At 42.7% G+C, this 26,291-nt stretch overlaps 1 protein-coding gene across 4 annotated transcripts in view; it reads right to left on the bottom strand.

The window, feature by feature from the left end:
- The window catches only part of AHI1 (Abelson helper integration site 1), a 372,368-nt gene that overhangs the window by 282,430 nt on the left and 63,647 nt on the right, over positions 1–26,291 (bottom strand). For all 4 annotated transcript variants that reach the window (XM_069725981.1, XM_069725982.1, XM_069725980.1 and 1 more), the window contains exons 8-13: positions 22,834–22,929; positions 17,657–17,839; positions 17,429–17,575; positions 16,538–16,670; positions 3,784–3,907; positions 3,060–3,289 (exon numbers count right to left, since the gene is read on the bottom strand). In XM_069725981.1, the coding sequence (XP_069582082.1) occupies positions 3,060–3,289; positions 3,784–3,907; positions 16,538–16,670; positions 17,429–17,575; positions 17,657–17,839; positions 22,834–22,929 (913 nt within the window). The remainder of the gene's footprint in view (positions 1–3,059; positions 3,290–3,783; positions 3,908–16,537; positions 16,671–17,428; positions 17,576–17,656; positions 17,840–22,833; positions 22,930–26,291) is intronic.

Below are 26,291 nucleotides of genomic sequence, written 5' to 3'. Positions count from 1 at the left end.
GACTATGCATTTAACTCTCTCCATTGTTATAGATACCAGATGCGGAAACAGTTGAGCGTCTCCCTTCTCCCATCTATATATATATATAATTGTCTAATGGGTACTTCCGTCTGTCTGTCTGTCTGTAACGGAAATCCCATGTCGCTGATTGGTCGCGGGTAGCAGGCCGCGACCAATCAGCGACGGGCACAGTCCGGCCGAGTTTTAGTCCCTCCCTACTTCCGTCCAGTCAGTGCCCGGCGCCTGCTCCATACAGTCCCCTATAGTCACCGCTGACACAGGGTTAATGGCAGCGTTAACGGACCGCGTTATGCCGCTGGTGACGCACTCCGTTAACGCTGCTATTAACCCTGTGTGACCAACTTTTTACTATTGATCAATAGTAAAAAGATCTAATGTTAAGAATAATAAAAAAAACAAAAAACCTGCTATTCTCACCTTCCGTCGTCCGCCGAAGCGTGAGCGGCTGCCGCCAGCTTCCGTTCCCAGAGATGCATTTTAAAATTACCCAGAAGACTTAGCGGTCTCGGGAGAGCTTCGCTGGACGCCGGGGGGTGAGTATATAACTATTTTTTATTTTAATAATTTTTTTTTTTTTTTTTAACAGGCATATGGTGCCCACACTGCTATATACTACGTGGGCTGTGTTATATATTGCTTGGCTGCTATATACTGCGTGGCCACTGTTATATACTGCGTGGGCTGCGTTATATACTGCGTGGGCTGCGTTATATACTGCGTCGGCTGCGTTATATACTGCGTGGGCTGCGCTATATACTGCGTGGGCTGCGCTATATACTGCGTGGGCTGCGCTATATACTGCGTGGGCTGTGCTATATACTGCGTGGGCTGTGCTATATACTGCGTGGGCTGTGCTATATACTGCGTGGGCTGTGCTATATACTGCGTGGGCTGTGCTATATACTGCGTGGGCTGTGCTATATACTGCGTGGGCTGTGCTATATACTGCGTGGGCTGTGCTATATACTGCGTGGGTTGTGCTATATATTAAGTGGGCTGTGCTATATATTAAGTGGGCTGTTATATATTACGTGACTGTGTTATATACTGCGTGCCTGCTATATACTACATGGCTCCTATATACTACGTGGCCTGTGCTATATACTATGTGGCTGCTATATAAATACATACATACATACATATTCTAGAATACCCGATGCGTTAGAATCGGGCCACCATCTAGTAGAATATAACGAACCAAGGAGCACTCTGTATGGCCACTTCTCTACCTCATCGAATTCTTTCTGTGCTATAGGAGTCAGGACTCACCCATTCTGACTAAATATGGCTGTCCCAGAAATGACCACACGGCACAATATTCATACATACATCCCTATGGTTCTACGCATCACTGATTCTTCTCCATGTCATGGAACGTACATATGACCAGGCACTACCATATCTGTGAGCAGATAGTTGAGGGCTGCAAAGAAGGGCATCTCAGGCCACTCGTAGCCTTTGGGCCCCAGGCTGTACACCCTTGCACATGATGGAAATAATTGACTCACATCTATTTTGCATCTGAACATGCTTTGTCAGGGCTACACAAAGCGTGGTAAAATATGTTCAGAAGCTAATTGATCAAGGTCCTGTTCTCTGCATGATGTAACCCATTCAGGTTATATAGGAAAGCCTGCAGGACTTGTGATTACTGCTGTATTTTTTTTCATTCATATTTGGATACTAACTCTTCCTCTTAAAGGAAAAACACCACTGATACTGATGAGCAGTGGGTAGCAGGGTACTCCACAAATGGGACTCGTAGGTCCTGAGGACCAAAGTCCTTAAGTTGTGCCAGTTGATCTTAGATCATTTATAAGTGATAATTCTGTAAAGACATTACTTAGACCTGCTCATTCTGGTCATAGATTTCATTGTCATGTATTTACAGGGGATTTAAACATACCATATATACTCAAGTATGAGCCAAACCCGAATATAAGCCGAGACCTGTAATTTTGCCACAAAAAAACTGGGAAAACTTATTGACGTGAGTATAAGCCTAGGTGGGAAATGCAGTAGCTACTGGTAAATTTCAAACATAAAAACTGATACCAAGAAAAGTAAAATTGATTGAGACATCAGTAGGTTAAATATTTTTGAATATCCATATTGAATCAGGAGCCCCATATAATGCTCTATACAGTTCATAATGGGTCCCATAAGATGCTCCATACAAAATACGCCCAATATAAATGTTCCATAAAGTTCATGATGGGCCCCATAAGATGTTCCATACAAAAATATGCCCCATATAATGCTGCACAAAGGTTAATGATGGCCCCATAAGATGCTCCATAGAATAATATGCCCCTTATAATGCTCCATAAAGGTTGATGGCCCAATAAGATGCTCCATAGAATAATGTGCCCCATATAATTCTCCATAAAGGTTGATGGTCCCCGGCACTTGCGATATTCACCTGTCCCTGTTCCTCCGCCGCTGTGTCTTCCGGATCTCTGCAGTGACTGTTTAGGCAGAGGGCGAGCACTAACCACGTCATCGCGCCCTCTGACCTGAACATCACAGCCAGAGGACGCGGAAGACAGAGCCCGGCGGTAGAACGGGGACAGGTGAATATCGCATGGCTCACCCTCCCCCGTCATACATTCCCTCTCCTGGCGCGGTCTGAACGTTCCTGCTTCTCCGATGGTCTCCGGCGTGCGCCACCAGCTTGTTCCTATGTTCAGCGGTCACATGGTACCGCTCATTAAAGTAATGAATATGCGCTCCACGCCTATGGGAGAGGAGTCGCGTGCATATTCATTACTTTAATGAGCAGTACCACGTGACCAGTGAACACAGGAAGAGCTGCCGGAGACCATCTGAGAAGCAGGGACATGCAGAGACGCGTCAGGTGGGGGCGAGTATGATGTGACAGACGCCAATCATGCCGCTCCCCCGCCGGCCCCCTGTGACAATGACTCGAGTATAAACCGAGAGAGGCACTTTCAGCTTAAAAAAATGGGCTGAAAATCTCGGCTTATACTCAAGTATATACGGTACTTTAGGAGGATGTTGCACTTTAAAGAACTTACCTTCTGCATCAAAACACAGTGAATTGATAAAACTTTTATGACCATCAAACTCCTGTAGGAGCTGACCATTGATCTCCTTCACTTTCACATTCCACACTCGGATGACCGCATCATAGCATCCAGTCACTGCTAGGTGATCAGACATGGGGTGGAACTTAGCTGTATATACAAAGGAGGGATGGGGTAAAACTTTTAAGGCAGCTGAAGCTTCATTTCCAATTCTCCAAAGCCTGGAGGGACAACAAAGATGACATAATAGTTAGAATTGCATTTTACCGCATGCTATATTTTTCCCATTTTTCTACTAAACTAACAAGTTTAAAAACCATATTATTTCTGGAACACTTTCACTCTTCTGAAATTGTTATAGTTTAATGCAAAGTAGCTACTTTTATAATAAAAATATTGCTATAACGTTTAGCGGATTAATGTTAATTACAGTAAAGTGATCTTGGCACCGATTTTCTGAACTTCTAATATTTATTTAGTGATACTTTTACAGTTGGCAGATTCTGGAAACTCCCTTTAATTGTTACATGTGCACACTATGAGCATGTTCGGCAGGTATCGTATATACACATGTTCTTTATAATGTTACATACAAATAACAATTGTAAAAGAGCCTTTGTTTTAATAAAAATTTTATATCATTATTTTCTTCAAATATTCCAAAAACACCATACAACCAGAATCGGAAAATAGACAAATCCAGAATCATACTCACCTGACAGTACCATCAGAAGAGGAAGATAACAAATGATGATCATCTCTGGACCAGCACAAGTCATAGACAACATTAAGGTGACCACGAAGTTCTCGGAGATATTGACCAGAAGGAATTTCATATACTGCAAAAAAAAAAAAAGATTTAAAAAAATTGTTGATGCATAAAATAACATACACTTTTTGTGTTTTTGGACAGGCTGTTATTTTTTCTCCCTCCATCAATCCCGCCTTCTGAGACCCATGACTTTATTTTTCTGTTGTTTTTGGCCCTTATAAATGAGTTATTTATAGCTCTGGAATATAATACATTGAAAAACTTTTTTTTGTGGAGCGGGGAGTGAAAAATAAATATCCTTCGTTTTGGGGGTGTGGGGTTAATTTTTACAATATTCACCGTGCAGTGCAACTGACTAACTGTTTTCTACAGGCAAGTACAATAATGGCAAGTCCAAACATGTAGTTTTCTTTAAATTCTTTTGAACTAACAGTGGACCACTCCCTATTACTACAGAGCCTTATTTCTTGGCATCACAGACTTGGCCCCATCTTGGATCTCGTCATAACTAACAGACCAGACATTCAGTGTCTCACTCTCCCACACTACCTCCTCACCTCGTCCTCTATCTGTGGGAGTCACACAAGGTTTAGTCCTACGGCCTCTGCTCTTCTCCATTTACACCTTCGGCCTGGGACAGCTCATACAGTCTCACGGCTTGCAGTATCACCTCTATGCTGATGACACACAGATCTACATCTCTGGACCAGATATCACCTCCCTACTAACCAGAATTCCACAATGTCTGTCTGTTATTTCATCCTTCTTCTCTGCTAGACTTCTTAAACTTAATATGGACAAAACAGAATTCATCATCTTCCCCCATCGAACCCATCCATTACAGTAAATGGCTGCTACCTTTCCCCAGTCCCACAAGCTCGCTGCCTTGGGGTAGTCCTCAACTCTGATCTTTCCTTCAACCCACATATCCAAGCCCTTTCCACTTCCTGCCAACTTCAACTCAAAAATATTTCCCGGATGCGTACATTCCTCAACAAAGAATCTGCAAAAACCCTAGTCCATGCACTCATCTCTCACCTGGACTACTTCAACCTCCTGTTTTGTGGTCTCACTTCTAAAACTTTTGCACCCCTCCAATCTATTCTAAACTCAGCTGCCCGACTAATCCACCTGTCCCCCCACTATTCACCGTCCTGCCCCCTTTGTCAAGCCTCCCCATTACCCAGAGACTCCAGATCAAAACTCTAACCATGGCATACAAAGCCATCCACAACCTGTCTCCTCCATACATCTGTGACCTCGTCTTCCGGTACTTTCCTGCATGCAACCTCCGATCCTCACAAGAGCTCCTTCTCTACTCCCCTCTTATCTCCTGTTCCCAAAATCGCACAAAAAGTTTCTCCCACGCATCCCCCCTACTCTGGAACTCCCTAACCCAAAATAATAGACTCTCGCCTACCATCGAAACCTTCAAAAGGATCCTGAAGACCTACCTCTTCCAACAAGCCTACAACCTACACTAACCATCACTCCACCTTACCGCTGCACGACCAGCTCTATCCTCACCTACTGTATCCTCACCATCCCTTGTAGATTGTGAGCCCTCGCAGGCAGGGTCCTCTCCTCCTGTACCAGTCGTGACTTATATTGTTTAAGATTACATGTGAAAAGAAGTATACATAATAAAAACAAGTACAGTAAATCGCCACGGAATAAACAGCACTATAAAAATAATAATAACTATAAAAATATTTTATATAACAAAATCACCACATCATGTGTCACCATACTCTGAGAGCTATAACGTTTTTATTTTTGCTATTGACTAAGATGTGTTAGATTTTTTTCTTTGCAGGATGAGTTGACACATTTGTACTATTTTGGTGTTCCTATGAACTTTTATTTCAGTTTATTTGCATGGTGGGATGAACCTGTGATTTACTTCAGTCTGACATGCAGTTCAGTCTCCGCTTATGCAGCAGAAAGTCAGACTGCAGCTGCATAAGCAGAGACTGAACATAGTGTCGATCTCCGCACTTTAACCAATCATATGCACTGCGTTTAGTGACAGCCGTATGTAAGGAATAATCTTAGCCCATCAGCATCCCAGCCGTACGATCGCGGGGTGCTGATAGTTGTTACATCAATAGAAAGGGTCAATTAAGGCTTTTCTGATTGTAATATCCCTCAGCCAATCAGATCCCACCACAGTGGTAATAATGGACTGTACTACATAAGTATTACAGCATGCTATCAAAGGGTCGCAGGTCCAAATCCACTTGTGGGACCAATAAGTATGGTACAAAAAAAAAAAAAAAAAAAGAGCGAAAATTATCTATTTTTCCATACAGACATATAAGGGCTTGTTTTTAGTTGGACAAGTTGGACTTTTGAGTTACACCACTCAACCACATAGTGCACTGGAAAACAGGAAAAAACAATTTGGTGAAGTTGCGGAAAACACTTCTGACGTTGTTTTTGGGGAACTGTTTTTTTTTCCGCGTATATTGTGTGCTAAAAATCACTGGCAATAGGATTGTCCTCATGAGGATGATTACCGTGGTAGCACACTTGTCCATTTTTTTTTTGTAATGAAACAAACAAATAAAAAAATCAGTTAAACACTTTTTTTTTTTTAAATTGTGTCGCCATTTTTTGAAATTCTATGACCCGTAATGTTTTTATTTTTCGGTTGATAGACCTGTCTGAATGCTTATTTTTATGCTGTGACACTGTTTTTATTTCTACAACATTTTGATTGCTTTTTTCAGCATTTTTGCGGTAATGCAGCACAAAAACAACAATTTTGGTGTTTTTAATTTTTTTCTGCTTATGGCGTTTACCGATTGGGATAATTCTTTTTATATTTTGTGGACTTTTATGCTTGCCGCGATACCACAAATGTATCTATATATATAATTGTCTCAGGGTTTTTCCGTCTGTCTGTCTTTCTGTCTGTCTGTCTGTCCTGGAAATCCCGCGTCTCTGATTGGTCGAGGCCGCCAGGCACCGTATCGACGTAGAAATCCCGCGTCTCTGATTGCGACGGGCACAGCGACGATGATTTCATAAAGGACGTAGACATCCCGCGTCTGATGGTCGAGGCCACCAGGCCTCGACCAATCAGCGACGGGCACAGTATCGACGTAGATGTCATAATGGTTGCCATGGCGACGATGATGTCATAAAGGTTGCCTCGACCAATCAGCGACGGGCACAGTCTGCCGCGAATTCTGGAATCATCATTGTCCATATACTACGGGGACATGCATGTTCTAGAATACCCGATGCGTTCGAATCGGGCCACAATCTAGTTGTTAATAATTATCTTTATTTTTAGTGGGAGAAAATGGGGTTAATTCGAACGTTTATGGGTTGGGGATTTTTTTTTTATATTTTGTAAAAAATGTTCTCACTTGTTACTGTAATTATTAGTCCCCTTAGGAGACTTAAACCTTAGATCATCTGATCGCTTATACTATACACGGTAAAACCACATATTATTGCAAGTAGTAAAAATCACTATCTCCTTTGAAGCCCGACTACTGTCGGTACAATTATAAGAATACTAAATGTATATAGGTTTGTTTAGGTTTTACAACTTTTACATGAATAAAAGAGAATATATATTTTAAAAATGTACACTGCTCAAAAAAATAAAGGGAACACTAAAATCCCACATCCTAGATATCACTGAATGAAATCTTCCAGTTGTAAATCTTTATTCATTACATAGTGGAATGTGTTGAGAACAATAAAACCTAAAAATGATCAACGTAAATCACAACTAATATCCCATGGAGGTCTGGAGTTGGAATCAAAGTGGAAATCGAAGTTACAGGCTGATCCAACTTCAGTGGAAATGCCTCAAGACAAGGAAATTATGCTCCGTAGAGTGTGTTGCCTCCACGTGCCTGTATGACCTCCCTACAATGCCTGGGCATGCTCCTGATGAAGCGGCGGATGGTCTCCTGAGGGATCTCCAACAAGACCTGGACTAAAGCATCCGCCAACTCCTGGACAGTCTGTGGTGCAACGTGACGTTGGTGGATGGTGTGAGAAATGATGTCCCAACCGCACCAGCATATGGTCTCACAAGGTGTCTGAGGATCTCATCTCAGTACCTAATGGCAGTCAGGCTACCTCTGGCGATCATATGGAGGGCTGTGCGGCCCTCCAAAGAAATGACACCCCACACAGTTAGTGACCCACTGCCAAAGTGGTCATGCTGAAGGATGCAGTAGGCAGCAGATCGCTCTCCGTGGCTTCTCCAGACTCTGTCACGTCTGTTACATGTGCTCAATATGAACCTGCTTTCATCTATGAAGAGCACAGGGCGCTAGTGGCGAATTTGCCAATCCTGGTGTTCTGTGGCAAATGCCAAGTGTCCTGCACGGTGTTGGGCTGTGAGCACAACCCCCATCTGTGGACGTCGGGAGCTCAGATCATCCTCATGGGGTCGGTTTCTAACCGTTTGTGCAGACACATGCACATTTATGGCCTGCTGGAGGTCATTTTGCAGGGTTCGGGCAGTGCTCCTCCTTGGACAAAGTCTGAGGTAGCGGTCCTGCTGCTGGGTTGTAGCCCTTCTACGACCCTCTCCACGTCTCCTGATGTACTGGCCTGTCTCCTGGTAGCGCCTCCAGCCTCTGGACACTACACTGACAGACACAGCAAACCTTCTTGCCACAGCTTGCATTGATGTGCCATCCTGTATGAACTGCACTACCTGAGCCACTTGTGTGGGTGGTAGAGTCCGTCTCATGCTACCACGAGTGTGAAGGCACATCCAACATTCAAAAGTGACCAAAACATCAGCCAGAAAGCATTGGTACTGAGATGTGGTCTGTGGTCCACACCTGCAGAACCCCTCCTTTATTGAGTGTGTCTTGATAATTGCCAATAATTTCCATCTGTTGTCTATTCCATTTGCACAACAGCATGTGAAATTGATTGTCAAACAGTGTTGCTTCCTAAGTGGACAGTTTGATTTCACAGAAGTTTAATTTACTTGGAGCTATAGTCTGTTGTTTAAGTGTTCCCTTTATATTTTTGAGCACTGTATATAAATTTAGTATTGTCGTGATTGTACCGACCTCCAAGATAAAGATACAATGACAATTATACAGGGATTAAAAAAATTAATTTACAAAAAATGCAATATTTCATCATTTTTGGTAAATTTTGCCTCCAAAAGAGTATGACAATTTATCAAAACGTTTCATATAGCGCAAATAGAAATCACAATTTTCCATGCAAAAAAATAATCCCTCATATGCACATTCCGCTGATGGAAAATTAAATAACTCATGGCTTCACAATATGGCGAACCAAAAGCAAATAATTTTTCTTGTAAGAGTGCATTTATTGTACAAATTAATAAAAAACTATAGAAATTTGATATCGCCATATTCGTACTGACCCATAGAATAGTCAATACTATATTTGTGCAACACGGTGAATAGCATAACATTTAGAATAAAAGAAAACTGTGGCATAACGGTTTTGTTCATATTCCATTGTATAAAAAGTGTTTAAAGGAACCAGTCACCAGTTTTGTCATATATCAAATGGAATGATCACCTAATTCAGGGTCTGTGCTGCATTCCATAAATGCTTATATAACCCAGTGACTCCCCCTGTATACCCCCCCAAGACCTTTTTAAGTTCTCCTGGGCTGTATGGTAATCGGATCGGTTTGGTCTGATGGGCATGATTTCCGGACCCTCCATTTCCCCCCTTCTGCTTATCGCCATCCTTCTTTAATTGACGTGGATGACGCCTCGCGTCACCACACTGCTGGGCGAGATCTTGCGTCTGCACACAGAAATTGTGACTCGTGCCTGCTCACTAAGCTTTGCCCTACTGCGAACGCTCTTTTGTTTTTGGCTCTGCTCTCAGTAGGGCAAAGCATAGTGCGCAGGCGCAGTAGAATGGCTATTAGCATAATGTGACAGCTTTAGCTGATATATGACAAAACTGGTGACTGGTTCCCTTAAATAATTTATATGTAATGCAAAACGATGCCAATGACAAAAGACAAAAAAAAAAACAAAAACAAAAAAAAAAACACCAAACGCTTATGATGAAAATGTCACCAAAAAAAAATAAAAAAAAGTTATGGCTCCTGGAATGAGACAAAAAGAAAGAAACAAAAAAATAATAATTATCTGGCATAAAGACCCAAACTGGCTATGACACCAATGCGTTATTAAAGGGGTTTTCTGGGTCTTTGATTTCGATGACACTGATATTTTCTTTACAGGTCATCAATGCAGAATTAGCATGGGGTCCAAAACCCAGTACACCTACCAATAAGCTGTGGTTGGGGTAAACATTGTAGACGTCTCCATTTACTGTAGTGGCAGTTCTTGGATACTACAGTTCAACTCCTATTGAAATGCATGGTAGCTGAGCTACAGTACTCGAAAACCGCCAGTGTTCTGTGATTTCCTGGCTACGTACACTATGTACGCCCGGACGCAAGAGCAAACAGCTGATCATTGAGGGTGACTTCAAATATTGATGACTTATTTCATGGATAGGTCATCATTATACATATCCAAGACAATCCCTGTATGTGATTATTTGAGGATGTTCGAGACATGGCGATATAAATTATGATATTTTTATTTCTTTTCTTTTTTTTTTTTTTTTTTTTACATAATACAGCTGTTTGAATAGATGAACATTTGTGATTTTACACATTTTTTTAAAAAATTGTAGCTATGGATAGGCCCCCTTGTTGCCATTACAATGCAAGTTGATAGATGAAGCCCCCTCCTTCTGTGTAACTCTTTAGATGCCGCAGTTGCTATTGTCACCTGTAAAATAGACATACCCTTCCTCTGTAACTAAAGTCCTGATACATAATCTGGGCTCCCCCACCATAACAGAAGTCAGAGTAGCCATTTGTTAATTATCAATCTAAACAATAGGCTCATCAATTCCCTTGTCAGTGGTAATATGCAACTACTGCTTCAGTGTACACAAAGGACAGGACAGACCTTTCTGAATAACGAGAATGAATGCCATTTCTAATACTAGTGGAGGTTTGTGCGTCCATATTCTTTCCTAAAAGAGGCGAGACTTGTCAGGTGTAGCTCAAAGGCTTTACACATTGGTGATACATCGCCATCTGGTGGTCTTTAAAGGAATCATTTGCTTTAAACTAGTAAACAGTAATAATAAAGAAGTAATAATAATTGGGATAATCGTTAAAGAAACAGAAGCCGTAGATAGAAAAACCACAATGCAGTGTCAGAGAAATCCTGGCAATCAGGCAAAGTCTGGATTACTAGACAGTCCTAGTATTCTAAGAGAAAGACAATTAATGTATGATAGGATTACCTACAGCTTTTAAGGCGATGATGATCTAATCAGAAGGGGAATGTGCCTTTTGATGGTTAACATGTGATGTTTGATTATTTCTTTGCGGGTTGCTTATTAGATTCCATTTTGACAAAACAAAAAAAAAAATATTAGTATATTGGCCAGTCACGTAGTATATTGCCCAGCCACGTGGTATATTGCCCAGCCACGTGGTATATTGCCCACCCACGTGGTATATTGCCCAGCCACGTAGTATATTGCCCAGCCACGTAGTATATTGCCCAGCCACGAAGTATATTGCCCAGCCACGAAGTATATTGCCCAGCCACGTAGTATATTGCCCAGCCACGTGGTATATTGCCCAGCCACGTGGTATATTGCCCAGCCACGTAATATATTGCCCAGACACGTAGATATATAACACTGCCCATGCAGTATTTAGCAGTGTATGCACCATATCCCTGTTAAAAAAAAATAATTAAAATAAAAAAATAGTTATATACTCACCCCTGGGATCCAGCGAAGCTGTGTGATGCGGCCGCCATCTTCCGTTCCCAGGATGCATTGCGAAATTACCCAGATGACTTAGCGGTCTCTTAGCGGTCATCTAATGTTAAAAATAATTTAAAAATCATTATATACTCACCTTCCGCAGCCTTTCCCTCTCCTCGCGACGCTCCGGTAACAGCTCCATCAAGCGGCAGGTTCCGGTGGCAATGATGGTATGCAACAAGGACCTGCCATGACGTCACGGTCATGTGACCGCGACGTCATCACAGGTCCTGCGCGCCTGCGTGAGAAGGACCTGCCATGATGTCACGGTCATGTGACCGCGACATCATCACACCCTGGGACCGGAAGTTGCCGCGCATGTGACAGAACTACAAGGGGCCCTCGGATCGGAAGGTGAGTATATGTTTATTTTTTAACCTGTGACATACGTGGCTGGGCAATATATTACGTGGCTGGGCCATATACTACGTGGCTGGGCAATATACTAAGTGGCAGGGCAATATACTAAGTGGCAGGGCAATACACTAAGTGGCAGGGCAATATACTACGTGACTGGGCAATATACCACGTGGCTGGGCAATATACCACGTGACTGGGCAATATACCACGTGACTGGGCAATATACTACGTGGCTGGGCAATATACTACGTGGCTGGGCAATATACTACGTGGCAGGGCAATATACTACGTGACTGGGCAATATACTACGTGGCTGGGCAATATACTACGTGACTGGGCAATATACTACGTGACTGGGCAATATACTACGTGACTGGGCAATATACTACGTGGCTGGGCAATATACTACGTGGGCTGGGCAATATACTACGTGACTGGGCAATATACTACGTGACTGGGCAATATACTACGTGACTGGGCAATATACTACGTGGGCTGTGCAATATACTACGTGGGCTGTGCAATATACTACGTGGGCTGTGCAATATACTACGTGGGCTGTGCAATATACTACGTGGGCTGTGCAATATACTACGTGGGCTGTGCAATATACTACGTGGGCTGTGCAATATACTATGTGGACATGCATATTCTAGAATACCCGATGCGTTAGAATCGGGCCACCACCTAGTTATATATATAGATTTATTGGATTAACATTTTTAAATTTTTTTGTTCTTTATTTTGTGATTTTTGTTAAAGTTTAAAAAAAAATGTAAAAATATATTATTTTTACTTTTTACACTTATGCCAGGATGGGACATCAACTTTCCCTGCCCTGATCGCCCTGCAGGGCATTTGATATGTGCGAGGCGTGTCATCTCCTGCTCTGAGAAGGAGCTTACAGGCCACCATATCTAGGTGACCCCGGGGCAATCTTTCAGCCCAGGCTCACCATGGAGATCATCAGCACAACCAAATCACAACTGTGGTGCGCCGATCGGAGCAGAAACTGAGCTCCCTCCCTCTATGACCATCGATGACACCATCACTATAGACAGGCGGCATTGGAGGAGCTAAACGCCTGCGATTTGTGCTGCGTTCCCACAGGGCGTCAGCTCTCACATATGTATAGCGTCGACGCTCTGAGTCACATGTACGGTGGTTTGCGGGAATGCACCTTCCACAGCACCGTACAGGTTTTGTGTTTCTGCCTTTCGTTCCTGGTAAATTTCATCTCATTGCCTGCATCCAGGTTGTTTACATGCTCGTCTACACCAGGCAGCTTACTGTGCATTTTTTTCTAAGGTTGCAGCAAAACGTAGCACTAACCTGCCCAAGTCTTCTTCATGATCCCGTGCCCCGTGCTCATCTACTACATACTCATTGGCTGTTCATAACCTGCCCCAGCACTGACCTATATCATTCATTCCAGCACCGGATCAGTGACAGGGCAGTGATCCAGTGTGCCCTCATCTGTAGAAGTGCAACACTGATCACCTGCACTTCAGATTACATCCACAGTGGTAATAGATGTGTCATAGGTACCCTACATTACCCCTAATGCACATATGATGCACATATGAATACTGTGTGATGAAAACTAGTAGCGCCCAACATAACTCTATAGCATAAATACAGCTCTGGCAAAAATTAAGAGATCACTGCAAAATGTTCAGTTTGTCTGATTTTTCTCTCTATAGGTATATTTTTGAGTAAAATGTACCATATATACTCGAGTATAAGCCGACCCCCCTAATTTTGCCACAAAAAACTGGGAAGACTTAATGACTCGAGTATAAGCCTAGGGTGGGAAATGCAGCAGCTACCGGTAAATTTCAAAAGTAAAATTAGATACCAATAAAAGTAAAATTAACTGAGACATCAGTAGGTTAAGTGTTTTTGAATATCCATATTGAATCAGGAGCCCCATATAACGCTCCATACTGTTCATGATGGGCCCCATAAAATGCTCCATATTAAAATATGCCTCATATAATCCTGCATAAAGGTTAATAATGACCCCATATGATGCTCCATAGACACATTTGCCCCATATAATGCTGCACAAATGTTGATTATGGCCCCATAAGATGCTCCATACAGACACTTGCCCCATTTGCTTTTGCTGCAATTTAAAAAAAAATAAAAAAAAAATCACAAACTCTCCTCTCGTCGCTCAGGCCCCCTGCACTTTCAATATTCACCTTTCCTCGTTCTGATGCCGCTCCATCTTCAGCGCCTTCTGCACAGACGTTCTTGCAGAGGGCGCGCACTAACCACGTCACCGCGCCCTCTGACCTGAGCGTCACTGCAGAAGATGCTGAAGACGGAGTGGCGCCGGAACAAGGAGCAGGTGAATATCGTGCAGCGCTCCCCTCCCCGTTATACTCACCTGCTCCTGGCGCGGTGCAGTCCCTGCTTCCCCGGCGCCGCAGCTTCTTCCTGTAGTGAGCGGTCACCGTTACAGCTCATTACAGTAATGAATATGCAGCTCCACCCTCATGGGAGGTGGAGCCGCATATTCATTACTGTAATGAGCGGTACCATGTGACCACTCACTACAGGCAGAAGCTGCGGCACAGGGAAGCAGGGTTCTGCAGGGACCGCACCAGGAGTAGGTGAGTATAATTAGACAGCCCCCGCTCCCCCTCACCTGCCAACCTCTGGGTATGACTCGAGTATAAGCCGAGAGGGGGACTTTCAGCCCAAAAAAATGGGCTTGTGACTTTGCATCAACCTCTTGATTATATTCCAGAGGTTTTCAATGGGGTTTAGGTCTGGAGATTGGGCTGCCCATGACAGGGTTTTGATGTGGTGACCAGTGTGTGTGTGTGTGTGTGTGTGTGTGTGTGTGTGTGTGACATACAATGACTGCCTTCTGGACATCTGTCATGTCAGCAGTCTTCCCCATCATTGTGGAGCCTACTGAAACAGACCTTTTTAAATGCCAAGGAATCCTTTGCAGGTGTTTTTGTTAATTATTCTAATTTACTGTGATAATGACTTTTGGGTTTTCATTGGCTGTAAGCCATAATCATCAACACCAACAGAAATAAACACTTGAAATAGATCACTCTGTTTGTAATGACTCTATATAATATATGAGTTTCACTTTTTGTATTGAAGAACTGAAATAAATTGGCTTTTTGATGATATTCTAATTTTATGAGAAGCATCCGTAATATAATATAGTTCAACACATTTTTAATAAGTTAGAGTAGGGCCCTGCCAAAAGTTTATCGTCATGGTGGGCTTAAAAAAATACATATTTTGGCCAAAAAAAGCTGATGGGTATGTATGTGATATGGTGTTCAATGGGAACTGTTAATGTGTGATTGGTGAAGATGAGATGCAGAAGTGAAGTTTTTTCAAGAGTGGGTAGTGAGACTGTGGAAGATTTGACGGATGGAGACAAAGCTGGGGTGGAGCCTCAAGGGGGCATGAACATTTTTGCCAGTATGGAGCCCTGAAATTACTGGTGGCAACCCTGTGTTTAGCTTAGAGTCTGTCCCGGTGCTATACATTTTTTTATGCATGTACAGAACTGTTGTCAACCACACTTGTGCGCTACAAAGATGCCTAAAGTTATATAACTCCACCGAAACAGAGACCAAATAGAATCCAATGAGTGGTTCCGTCAGAGGTTTTGTCTGAATTGCATTTTTGGGAACTCAGACGGAAACCTTGATGCAAGTGCTCAGCGGAGAGCACAGGATACGTGTGAACCGAGACTTATTCCGATTTTTGGGGTGGAGAATGAACAAATAAATAGAAGTACAAGAAAAGTTTTTGTTTTTTCACCATTTTTTAAGTGATAAGACTGCTTTGTTCCTTGGGTCAGTGCAACCGTGATATCAGATTACTATATTTTTTGTGTTTTGCTACTATCACACACAAGAAATGATTTTTATAAAATAAATATATAAAATATCATTGTGATTCTGAGAGTTTTAACTTTTATTTTTTGAGAACGGAATCACAGGAGTGCTTATTTTTTGCAGGATGAGTTGAGGTACATAATATTTTTGATCACTTTTTCTTTGGACGTTCAGATGCAAAATGAACTAAACCCTAAATTCAGACTTTTGTTTTGTTTTTTTCTTGCTGGGGTGACCGTGTGTTGTAAAGACTGATTGTCCAATCAGCTGATAGGAGAAACAGCTCTAAGAATATTCACAACATTTGCTGTGAACACACTTGAAATGTCCCTCCTTCTTGCAGATGATTGGACAGTTCAGTCAACCATATTTTTTATTTTTATTCTTTTTTTTTTACATGAATATGGATCCCAGGGCCTGAAGGGGAGTCTCCTCTCCTCCAGACCCTGGGAACCATCCAGGACCGCTCCCTGCACACGCCGTACCTGGCGTATAAGACGACCCCCGACTATTGAGACGATTTTCAGGGGTTAAAAAGTAGTCTTATATGCTGGAAAATACAGTATGTCAATCTTTCTGTCTCGAAATAAAATGGTGTGTAATCTACTTACAGCGTATCGGATAACCATCCCTGTCCGCACATGCTGCAGCCAACGTTCTACCAACATGAGAAAAACGCAGCGAGAAACATCCCATGTGCCCACCTTGAAGAGACAAAAGATGTCTGTTGGGAATATGACAAGCCTATATAAAAAAAATAAACATAAAAAGCAAATAATGTTGATAAATTCACGATTATGCAGTAAAAAAAGTGACAATTTTTCAATGGCCTTACAAAAAAAAGGGCCTAGAGGCTGAAATCTGTACAGGCGCACACAAGAAAACTTTTATAGAAACTTACGCCCAGCTCCAATTGTAGTCTGAGCCCTTTTTCTTTATTGCAGAAAATTCAAGGAACACAGGTGAAAATAAGCAAACGTTATAAATGGTGATTTACTAATCCTATCCTGACCTAGAACGTTATAGTATGTGCTACATCAGGTTTGCATGTATGGAGAGGGCTCAGAGGCTGAGAAGGCACCTTACCCGGCTGTATTTCACTGTATATTGCAATATTGTAGTATTTCAGTATATAGATGACGTGATCAAACGACTGCATGTTGAATTCAAACATTAAAAAAAACTAAAAACATTAATCATATTTGCGCAAATTGTTTTTGTAAAAGTTTGATCAAAACAAAGCTAATAAACCTGTATGTTAAAGGCCATAAAAAAGTCACAGTTGCAGGGGGGTTTTGGGTTGCCAAACTTCCTTAAAAAAAAAAAATGTAGTGAAAACTGATCAAAATGTTGTAAGATTAGGACAACGGAAAAATGAAAACGTTAACGCCCTTGAAAGAAAGAAACGAAAAACGTAAAAGCATAAAAACAAAAACTGATCAAGACAGGACAAACACTCATCTTGCCATAAACTTTACTAAAAGAAAATAAGCCTCATATACCTGACCAGGTAGTCGAGTCCACTTGAGAGGTTCCTTATTCAGTATAGCATCAGATGAATTATTTTCCATCACGGGAACGTCATTCTGTAGGTCAGATTGTAGGATACCACTTTCCAGTTGGGCAGCCATACTGCAGTTTGGGTATACCTGTAATTTAAAGGTCAACACTAAAAAAGTTATAATAAGTTTATATTAAAGTTTCAGTTAAGAAAAAAAAGAGAGACTTACATTATCAGGCAGCTTCAGGCCTTTTACTGTCACATACAGAGTTGATGGGTAACGGTTTCTGGGATGTTTTAGCCACCACTCATAGACATGCATGCTGGAAGCTACCCTGGCTCTTGAAGGAGGGTAATAAAGTTGTAGACGTAGCTTTTTATCTACATTGAGCACTTTATTAGCACCTACAATCTGAAAGTAAAAAATAAAAATTATTGCCGATTAGAGATGGGCCAACCCGAATAGTAAAGTTCGGCATCCGTACCAAACACCTACTGTTCGGGCAGGGACACTGAACACTGACTTCATCAGAAAGCTTGTGTTACTGTTCGGAAAACACTGCTTCTGATCAGCAGTAAAATTATTGCAGCCAGTCAGAGCCGCGGTTCCTATGCTGCAAATGACAGCATGAGCCCACAGCTGCGATCGGAGGTATAAAGTTTACCAACGATCACTGGCATCAGCTGATGAGACTAACGCTCCCATCAACTGATGCCTGCCGCTAATAACAGCGAGAGCAGGCGGCGGCTGATGGGAGTATTCATCAGCTGGCGCCTGCGCTCTAAATAAATAATTAAAAATGTTAAAAAAAAATAAAAAAAGAAAAAGGTGTGGGTTCCCCTGTAATTTTGATAACCAGCCTGGCAAAACTGACAGCTGGGGGCTGCAACTCTCAGCTGTCAGCAAGGCTGGTTATCAAGACTAAAGGGGTCACCACACTGTTTTTTAAATTAAATAAAAAAAAACGGTGTGGAGTTCCCCCATATTTAACAACCAGCCATAGGAGACTAGTAAAGGATAGGTGTCTTATAGACACTTCTCCATTACTGCATTACTAAGCCATGGGCTTGAAGACCACCAGACAATACAAATGTGACATTAACCCCACAAATATGAACCCACTTGCCACCACTACAGAGCAAGTGGGAAAAGCCAAGCAAAGCTCCAGAATTAGTGCATCTAATAGATGCCCCTTTTCTGGGCAGCTGCGGGATGGGGTGGGATGGCAATATACATGGCCTCTTACCAGCTGCTTCAGCTTGGCGGATTATCAAGAATGTGGGGGGCCACGCCTTTTTTTTAATTATTTATGTAATCATTTTTAAAAAACGGTGTGGGGACCCCTCCGTTATTAACGACAGCAGGCGTCGACTGATGGAAGCAGTAGTCGCATCAGCCGGCGCCAGTGACCGGAAGTAAGTTTTTACCTCCGATCACAGCTGCGGGCTCACGCTGTCATTTCAGAGCATGGGAACAACGGCTCTCTGACTGGCGGTAATGATTTTATAGTCGAGCTAAACAGTGTTTGCTGCACATGACAGCATGGCAAACACTGGGTGTTCGGGGCCCCCCATTCAAGTGAACCTGCTGGACCCGAACATCCAGGGGTCCGCCCATGTCTACGCCTGATATAAATATTATTGCTTCAAAGGCTTAAAAAAAACCACACAGCTATTAGAGCCATTACTCAGCCTCCCGGGGTACAATGCTATGTACAGCTGTAACTTTTAATTTCCAGTGACATTTAAGGCTAATCTATGAATATGATTCTCCAGGTCAGCACGATTATGGTGATGCCAAACTTGCAGTTTCTATTTTAAGTATGTGGTGGGGGGGGGGGGGGGGGGGGTAGAAATTTGTATTAAATTTGTTTTTGCCTGTGTCACCATTTTCCATGCCGAGTGACATGCTGTTAATGCTGCTGTCACAGATTGACTGCAGCATTTAACAGGTTAACACCCACAGGAACAGCTCCCGTTGAAGGCAGATTATGGCTGAGAAACACCACCATTATCTGCTGGAATAGATGAGGGCTCAGCTGCTGAAACCAAATCAAAGTAATGGAGTTGACACTGGACGTACCAGTATGCCCAATGTTAATAAGGGATTAAAGGGGTTGTCCACTACTAGGACAACCCCTTCTTAAACTAAATGTTTGGCCCCGATAAAATAATAAAACCTATACTCACCTCCCTTGCCGGCTCCATTCCAGCGGTGTCGCCACTCGCGGTCCCTGGGCTGTGATGCGGCGGAATGACATGTGATACCCAGTGCCCAATCAGTGCTGGCGTCACTGTCCCCGCCTTCGGACAAACTGAACATGAAGAGGAAGTCTGGACTGCAGCTCATCCCTTGCTTACTCTTCATATTCAGTTGTCCGAAGGTGGAGACCATGACGTCAGCGGTGATTGGGCACTGGGTATCACATGTCATTCCGCCGCATCATAGCCCAGGGACCACGAGTGGTGACACCGCTGGAATGGAATACAATAGGGAAAATGGTGTGCACTCAGGTCAGGGACAGGTGAGGTGCTGGTAAACCGACCATGTGGTCTAATCAATAGTAGAGAAAAATTACCTCACACTCAATACTGGAATAGTGCTTGAAAAAGGTATATGCCAATTTTATTCAAAGAAATAATACAAAAAATTGATGGTTGCCACATAGGTAGAGGTAGACAATGAACCCGACGTTTCGACCCTCCCGGGTCTTATTCATGGGGTTGCTGGAGGAGTCCTCTCCAGCATCCTTCCAGGACTACACAGCTAGGCGCGGGATGCGCCGCTGACCCCACACAGGACTCCACACAGGCCCTTTGGACACTTTACGGCCACTCCTGTGCTCATTTCTTTTTTACCCGGGACAGCAGCCCCTACTGGTTATATTGACAGGTCATGTCTTGTACGTAAGGGAGCACTTGCTTTTCCCACACTACTGCCACCTTTATGCGCTCATATCAAAGGACTAGAGTAACCCCATGAATAAGACCCGGGAGGGTCGAAACGTCGGGTTCATTGTCTACCTCTACCTATGTGGCAACCATCAATTTTTTGTATTATTTCTTTGAATAAAATTGGCATATACCTTTTTCAAGCACTATTCCAGTATTGAGTGTGCGGTAATTTTTCTCTACCGCTGGAATGGAGCCAGCATGGGAGGGGAGTATAACCTTTATTATTGTATCGGGGCCAAACATTTAGTTTAAGAAGGGGTTCTCCTAGTAGTGGACAACCCCCTTAAGCTACAAACAGATTAGCAGCAAGTTAATGGTGAAAGAGGACATTTCACTTGCCAAAAAAAAAGTTTTTTCTATTTTAACAGCTTACCTATTTTAACAGCAGACTTACTTTTAGAATTCGCTGTCGCATGCCTATCAGCAACCATATCAAGAAATGGGCCTCATTCAGATGAAAAAGGTTGTAAGAAACACTATGGTAGATTTAATAACCCTGTACAGTTGTTACATGATGCAAACTAAGACTGGACAGTTTGAAATGTAACATTTATCACATTTGAAGGCACAAAACTGGAAGTAATATGCTAATCTGCGCTGCCGTGGAGAAAGCATGATGGAGTCAGATCCACGTTTGGGCGGTTTAATCATCAACGCGTTTCAAAGTTTTACAGCTTCATCAGGACTAACGTTAATAACCGCAGATTAACCCATTACCTCCAGTTTTGAGTCTTCCAATTTTTCACTGTGGGTCTGCAGCAGCCTTTAACTATATCAGTGGTAGAGGTCTTTTATTACTGTAACCTAGATAAGACGCTATTTGTGCTTTTTTTTATTGTTTCCAGCATTTGTCTCTTCATATTTATCACATTGGCACATGGTAGATAATAAAGGTGGTGTATTTTTACACACATTTTTCTTACTTCATACCACACCTTTTGGATAGCTTATATTGTACTTTTCTAGTACTTAAAGAGGAACTTTCATCAAAATGCTTTATGTTGAACTGGACACAGGATGTAATAGTGGCTGCGGAATGGAATCAAATTTTTGTTTTTTATTTCACCTCTCCATTGCGGAAATATTAGCAATTAATGTATTTGGCACTTTAACTTTAAGTCCAAGAGTGTATTATCAGATAAATGCACACCCCAAGTGAAAACTCTCACTGTATAAGTTGTCTAAACATAAGCAACACAGCAGAAAAAGAACAAGCCCCCATCATAGCTTACTTTTCTCAGTGTGTGAGATGTAAATATACAGCTCTGATTTCCTTATTTAACCTCCTAAATTAGAAAGTGCTGAGAAATTAGAGCACAAATGAGTCACACCTTTCAGATAAGGTTCCTGTGTGGGAGGAACAGCACAGCTGAGTTTAGCTGTGTCACATTACGAACCACTCTTTCTCATACCATGTATTGCCCCTCCCCCTCATACTGCGTGCTTTGAGATGAGAAAACACTTTTGTCTGTTTTGCTCAAAACATGACAGATACGGTACCGTCATACATAATGATATTGTTAACGATATCGTTGCTTTTTGTGACGTAGCAACGATATCGTTAACGAAATCATTATGTGTGACAGCGACCAACGATCAGGCCCCTGCTGGGAGATCGTTGGTCGCTGGGGAAAGTCCAGGACTTTATTTCGTCACTGGATCACCCGCTGACATCGCTGAATCGGCGTGTGTGACGCCGATTCAGCGATGTCTTCACTGGTAACCAGGGTAAATATCAGGTTACTAAGCGCAGGTCCGCGCTTAGTAACCCGATGTTTACCCTGGTTACCATTGTAAATGTAAAAAAACCAAACACTACATACTCACATTCCGGTGTCTGGTCAGGTCCCTCGCCTTCAGCTTCCCGCACTAACTGTGAGCGCCGGCCGCCGTAAAGCAGAGCACAGCGGTGACGTCACCGCTGTGCTTTACGGCCGGCGCTCAGTCAGTGCGGGAAGCTGAAGGCGAGGGACGTGACCAGACACCGGAATGTAAGTATGTAGTGTTTGTTTTTTTTACATTTACAATGGTAACCAGGGTAAACATCGGGTTACTAAGCGCGGCCCTGCGCTTAGTAACCCGATGTTTACCCTAGTTACCCGGGGACTTCGGGATCATTGGTCGCTGGAGAGCTGTCTGTGTGACAGCTCTCCAGCGACCAAACAGCGACCGACATCGTTGTCTAGATCGCTGCAGCGTCGCTAAATGTGACGGTACCTATAGTTCTTAAACTAGAGACAACAATTTGTGCCGAAATTTGTTACATTTTCCAGTTGAGGAACACTTACAATTATAAATCTGCCCTAATGTTTCTATTGAAGATGTCATATGTCAACGAAGCAATAGTCTGACATCAAGCAGACTGACATCCAAAAGTTGCCCCAGCCTAAAAGGTCATAGTCCCTGTGATGGTATGGTATCAAGATACATTTAACATGAAATGCAAAATACCTTCAAAAAAGCCCATGCAATTTTGTGGAATCCTTTCTCCTTGATTTCAATGTCTGAAATTGTTTTTAAACTATCTTCATGTATCAAATCAAGAATCTGAAAAAAAAAAAAAAAGTATTGGAGAATCTAGAAAACTCCAAAAATTCATATATAAAGTCTGCATAATAGAAAAACTAAAACGGTAATCTTTAAGCTTATCATACAATAAGTGGCCGAGAGCATGGTCATAATCCACCAAAGAAAACGCTCTCCCAAATATCAAACCATAAAGGTCATATGCACAGGAGTGTCGCTCCTAAATATAAGTATATAACACTAGCGAAAAAAGGGGAGTATCGACACCAAAATATGATAAAAAGGATATACAACTTTTATTAATAAATACATATACAACAAAATAACATATACATAACACAAACATGGGGGACTATGACAACTCCACCATGCGAGTAAGAGGGAAAAACCAACCGGTACACAAATGGTAAGGTGTGCCAGCACCTATACGACCTGGGTATATAGTTCGCCGAATACCAAACAAGTCAGGGTTTCCAGGAATATAAAACAATATGTTTTCCTTTCAATATCATATTGGCACTATCTCCAATTCTCTCATGTACTCCCAAGTACGATGTCATATCAAGAAACGGAGACCTCGGAACTTACCCATCATAAGTCTGTGCTGGCGTAGCCTTACCACGACCCCTGACGCGCGTTTCGCGTTGATCGCTTCTTCAAAGGGGAAGTGTGACCTATGTCTCACTCATGTTGCGCTATTTAAGGGATGTCAGCACCTGAGTGTAATTAGCGCGTGTGTGCCCGAGATCCCTCCACACATAAAAAAGTGCGAACTCCATATGCGTCAATGGTGCGGCGCTCATGGGGGCGGGAAAGCACGCCAATGGTACCAATATCCATCCGCGCCGCACCTGTTTAGACGCCATAGAGAAGAAGCAGTGTGGGACAGATCGGGCCGCGCACGCGCACCACTCACGCCGAGAAACCGGAAGTGCATCATCGCTGGGGGCCGGAGCTTCCCATACCATGGTCGCGGACCTACAGCGCCTGCGTATACACCCTACGTCATGTCCCACAATCAACAAAGAATGTTGCCATAGTTTTAGGAAATCGCACCTGCGCATAACCATAGTAGCCGGGTCCAAGAACCGGAAATGCGTCATCGGTAAAGACCAGAGATTCCAATACTATAGTCTCAGACCTACAGCGCCTGCGTATCGGCCATACATCATGTCATGCAGTCAACACATAGTGTTGCCAAGGTCAAGGGAAACACATCTGCGCATGACAATAGTAGTCGGGTCTCAAAAGCAAGAATTCCTAATTACGTGCGTATCACTCATATGTGACACATCTATTCTGCTGCTTTTGCCCTTAAACTATGCAGAGCGAAGTGTCTCTGTAGTTTCGACTAGTAAACAGGTATGTATTTAACCTTCACCTTACTCCCACCGATCGTATCCAAAGATCACCGGTTCCTCCATCTATATATAAGTAAGTCAGACAGACAGTTCTACGGCACTATGACTCTAGAGTTCCATAAATACCTGGCTTTTCAAGATTGTCATCATAAGCGACACTCTTTCATTGTGGATGACACATAAATTCAGATCTCCCGACATGGCTCGTAGCAGGACCATTCAGATCAAAAATATGCGATACATTAAATATATGTTCTAATACCAAATTCCATTATAAATAGGACCCATCAAAAAGGAAAAAACACACGGAAGGACAAAAAAATACCAAACAAGAGGCATCGAGTGTACCTCTTTATGTGCCTAAGGATGCAGAAAGTGCATTCACGGAGTTGTGTAAGCGTGTTTGTAACACCTAGTGAGCAGAGACCCCCTCGACTAGATAAATAAAGGGGACTTATATCCAAGTGCGCAGGAAAAGAGCCCCTACATACCGTGCTATCATGTATTATATAAACACCGACTTCAAGGTCGGTTAGACCCCCACATCAGAGGGGATTTAGTGAAAGCTAAAACTAATTAGCATGTCAAAAATGACTGCACCATAACATATAAAATACTTAAAAACTACACAAAGTGCACAAAACAAGTGTCCAAAGAAGTCCATAGGACCCACGTAAACCACAAGTCTCCCCATGTAGATTCCTTCTTGACTCGTCCGGATCATGGCCCGCAAGGACATACGCCATCGATGTCTTGAACTTTGATCCGTCCTCGAAGATCTTGATAGCTGAGATCCAATAGTGACAGCGCACGATGTACGTATCATGCGTGAGAAAAACGAATACTACTATAGAAACATAAAACTAAAAAAGAGAGACAAAGAAACACAGGATTAAAATCATACCATAATTCCAAAATCTATTCCATAAAAAGTCCTCACAAATGAATCCGCACACGGACAAGGGTGTGGAGAACAGGGGAAACCTCACAAAAATGGAGCAAAGGATACTGTTTCATTTAGCCCTCTTGGAGTTACTGTGTCTAAGGTAATTATCCACCTACACTCACGTTGGGCAAGAATCTGTTTGAGGTCACCACCTCTAATGCCCCCGTGAATGTGGTCAATGCCTCTTACACTCAACCCCTTAGGATTACATCCGTGCCGTTCCCGGAAATGTCTGGGAAGGGTCTTCAGGGTTGATACATCTTGTATGTCCTTAGCGGCTATGATATCGCGGACATGCTCGCGTGTCCTAATCCTAAGTTCTCTAGATGTGAGACCCACGTATATGAGGGAGCAGGGACAGATGGCATAATAGATCACATGAGATGTTTTACAAGAGATATACTCTCTAATTTCAAATTCCCTGCTCCCATCCGATGACTTGAAGGTCCCACATCTAGTGATGTTAGGACACGCGACGCATGAACCGCAGGGAAAACAACCTTTCCTCTTACCACCTGAATTAAAAATCCCAGATTGTTTCGCCACATAATGGCTATTCACCAAAGTGTCCCTCAAGTTTTTACTGCGTTTTTGTATCATTACTGGGGACTCTGATAGGTGAGTAGCCAAGATGTTGTCGCTACGTAGAACCGACCAATGTTTTTGCAAGACCTCACGAATTCTGTCCCATTGACAGTTGGACGTTGATATATAACTCAGCCTATAGTCATTATTACTGGTAGTTCTTTTTCCAGATGGCCTGAGAAGATCATTTCTCCTCATAGCTCGTGCACGTCTATATCCCATTTTGATGCAACGGTTGCTGTACCCCCTGGCCTTGAACCTATCGGAAAGGACAGCCGACTGCTTTTCGAAACGTACATCCGTAGAACACACCCGCCTGTTCCTGAGGTATTGCCCAACTGGGATGGCTTTGATAGTGGAATAGCTGTGGGCCGAGGACGCATGCAGGAGAGAATTAACAGAAGTATCTTTTCTGTATAAATCCGTTTCTAAACTCCCATCCTCCCCGACCCACAAGCTAATATCCAGAAAATCGACATGTTTATGATGGT

The sequence above is a fragment of the Ranitomeya imitator genome, chromosome 5 (assembly GCF_032444005.1).
Source record: "Ranitomeya imitator isolate aRanImi1 chromosome 5, aRanImi1.pri, whole genome shotgun sequence".
In the NCBI taxonomy this organism is placed as follows: domain Eukaryota; kingdom Metazoa; phylum Chordata; class Amphibia; order Anura; family Dendrobatidae; genus Ranitomeya; species Ranitomeya imitator.
This window is presented reverse-complemented; position numbering and strand designations above follow the sequence as displayed.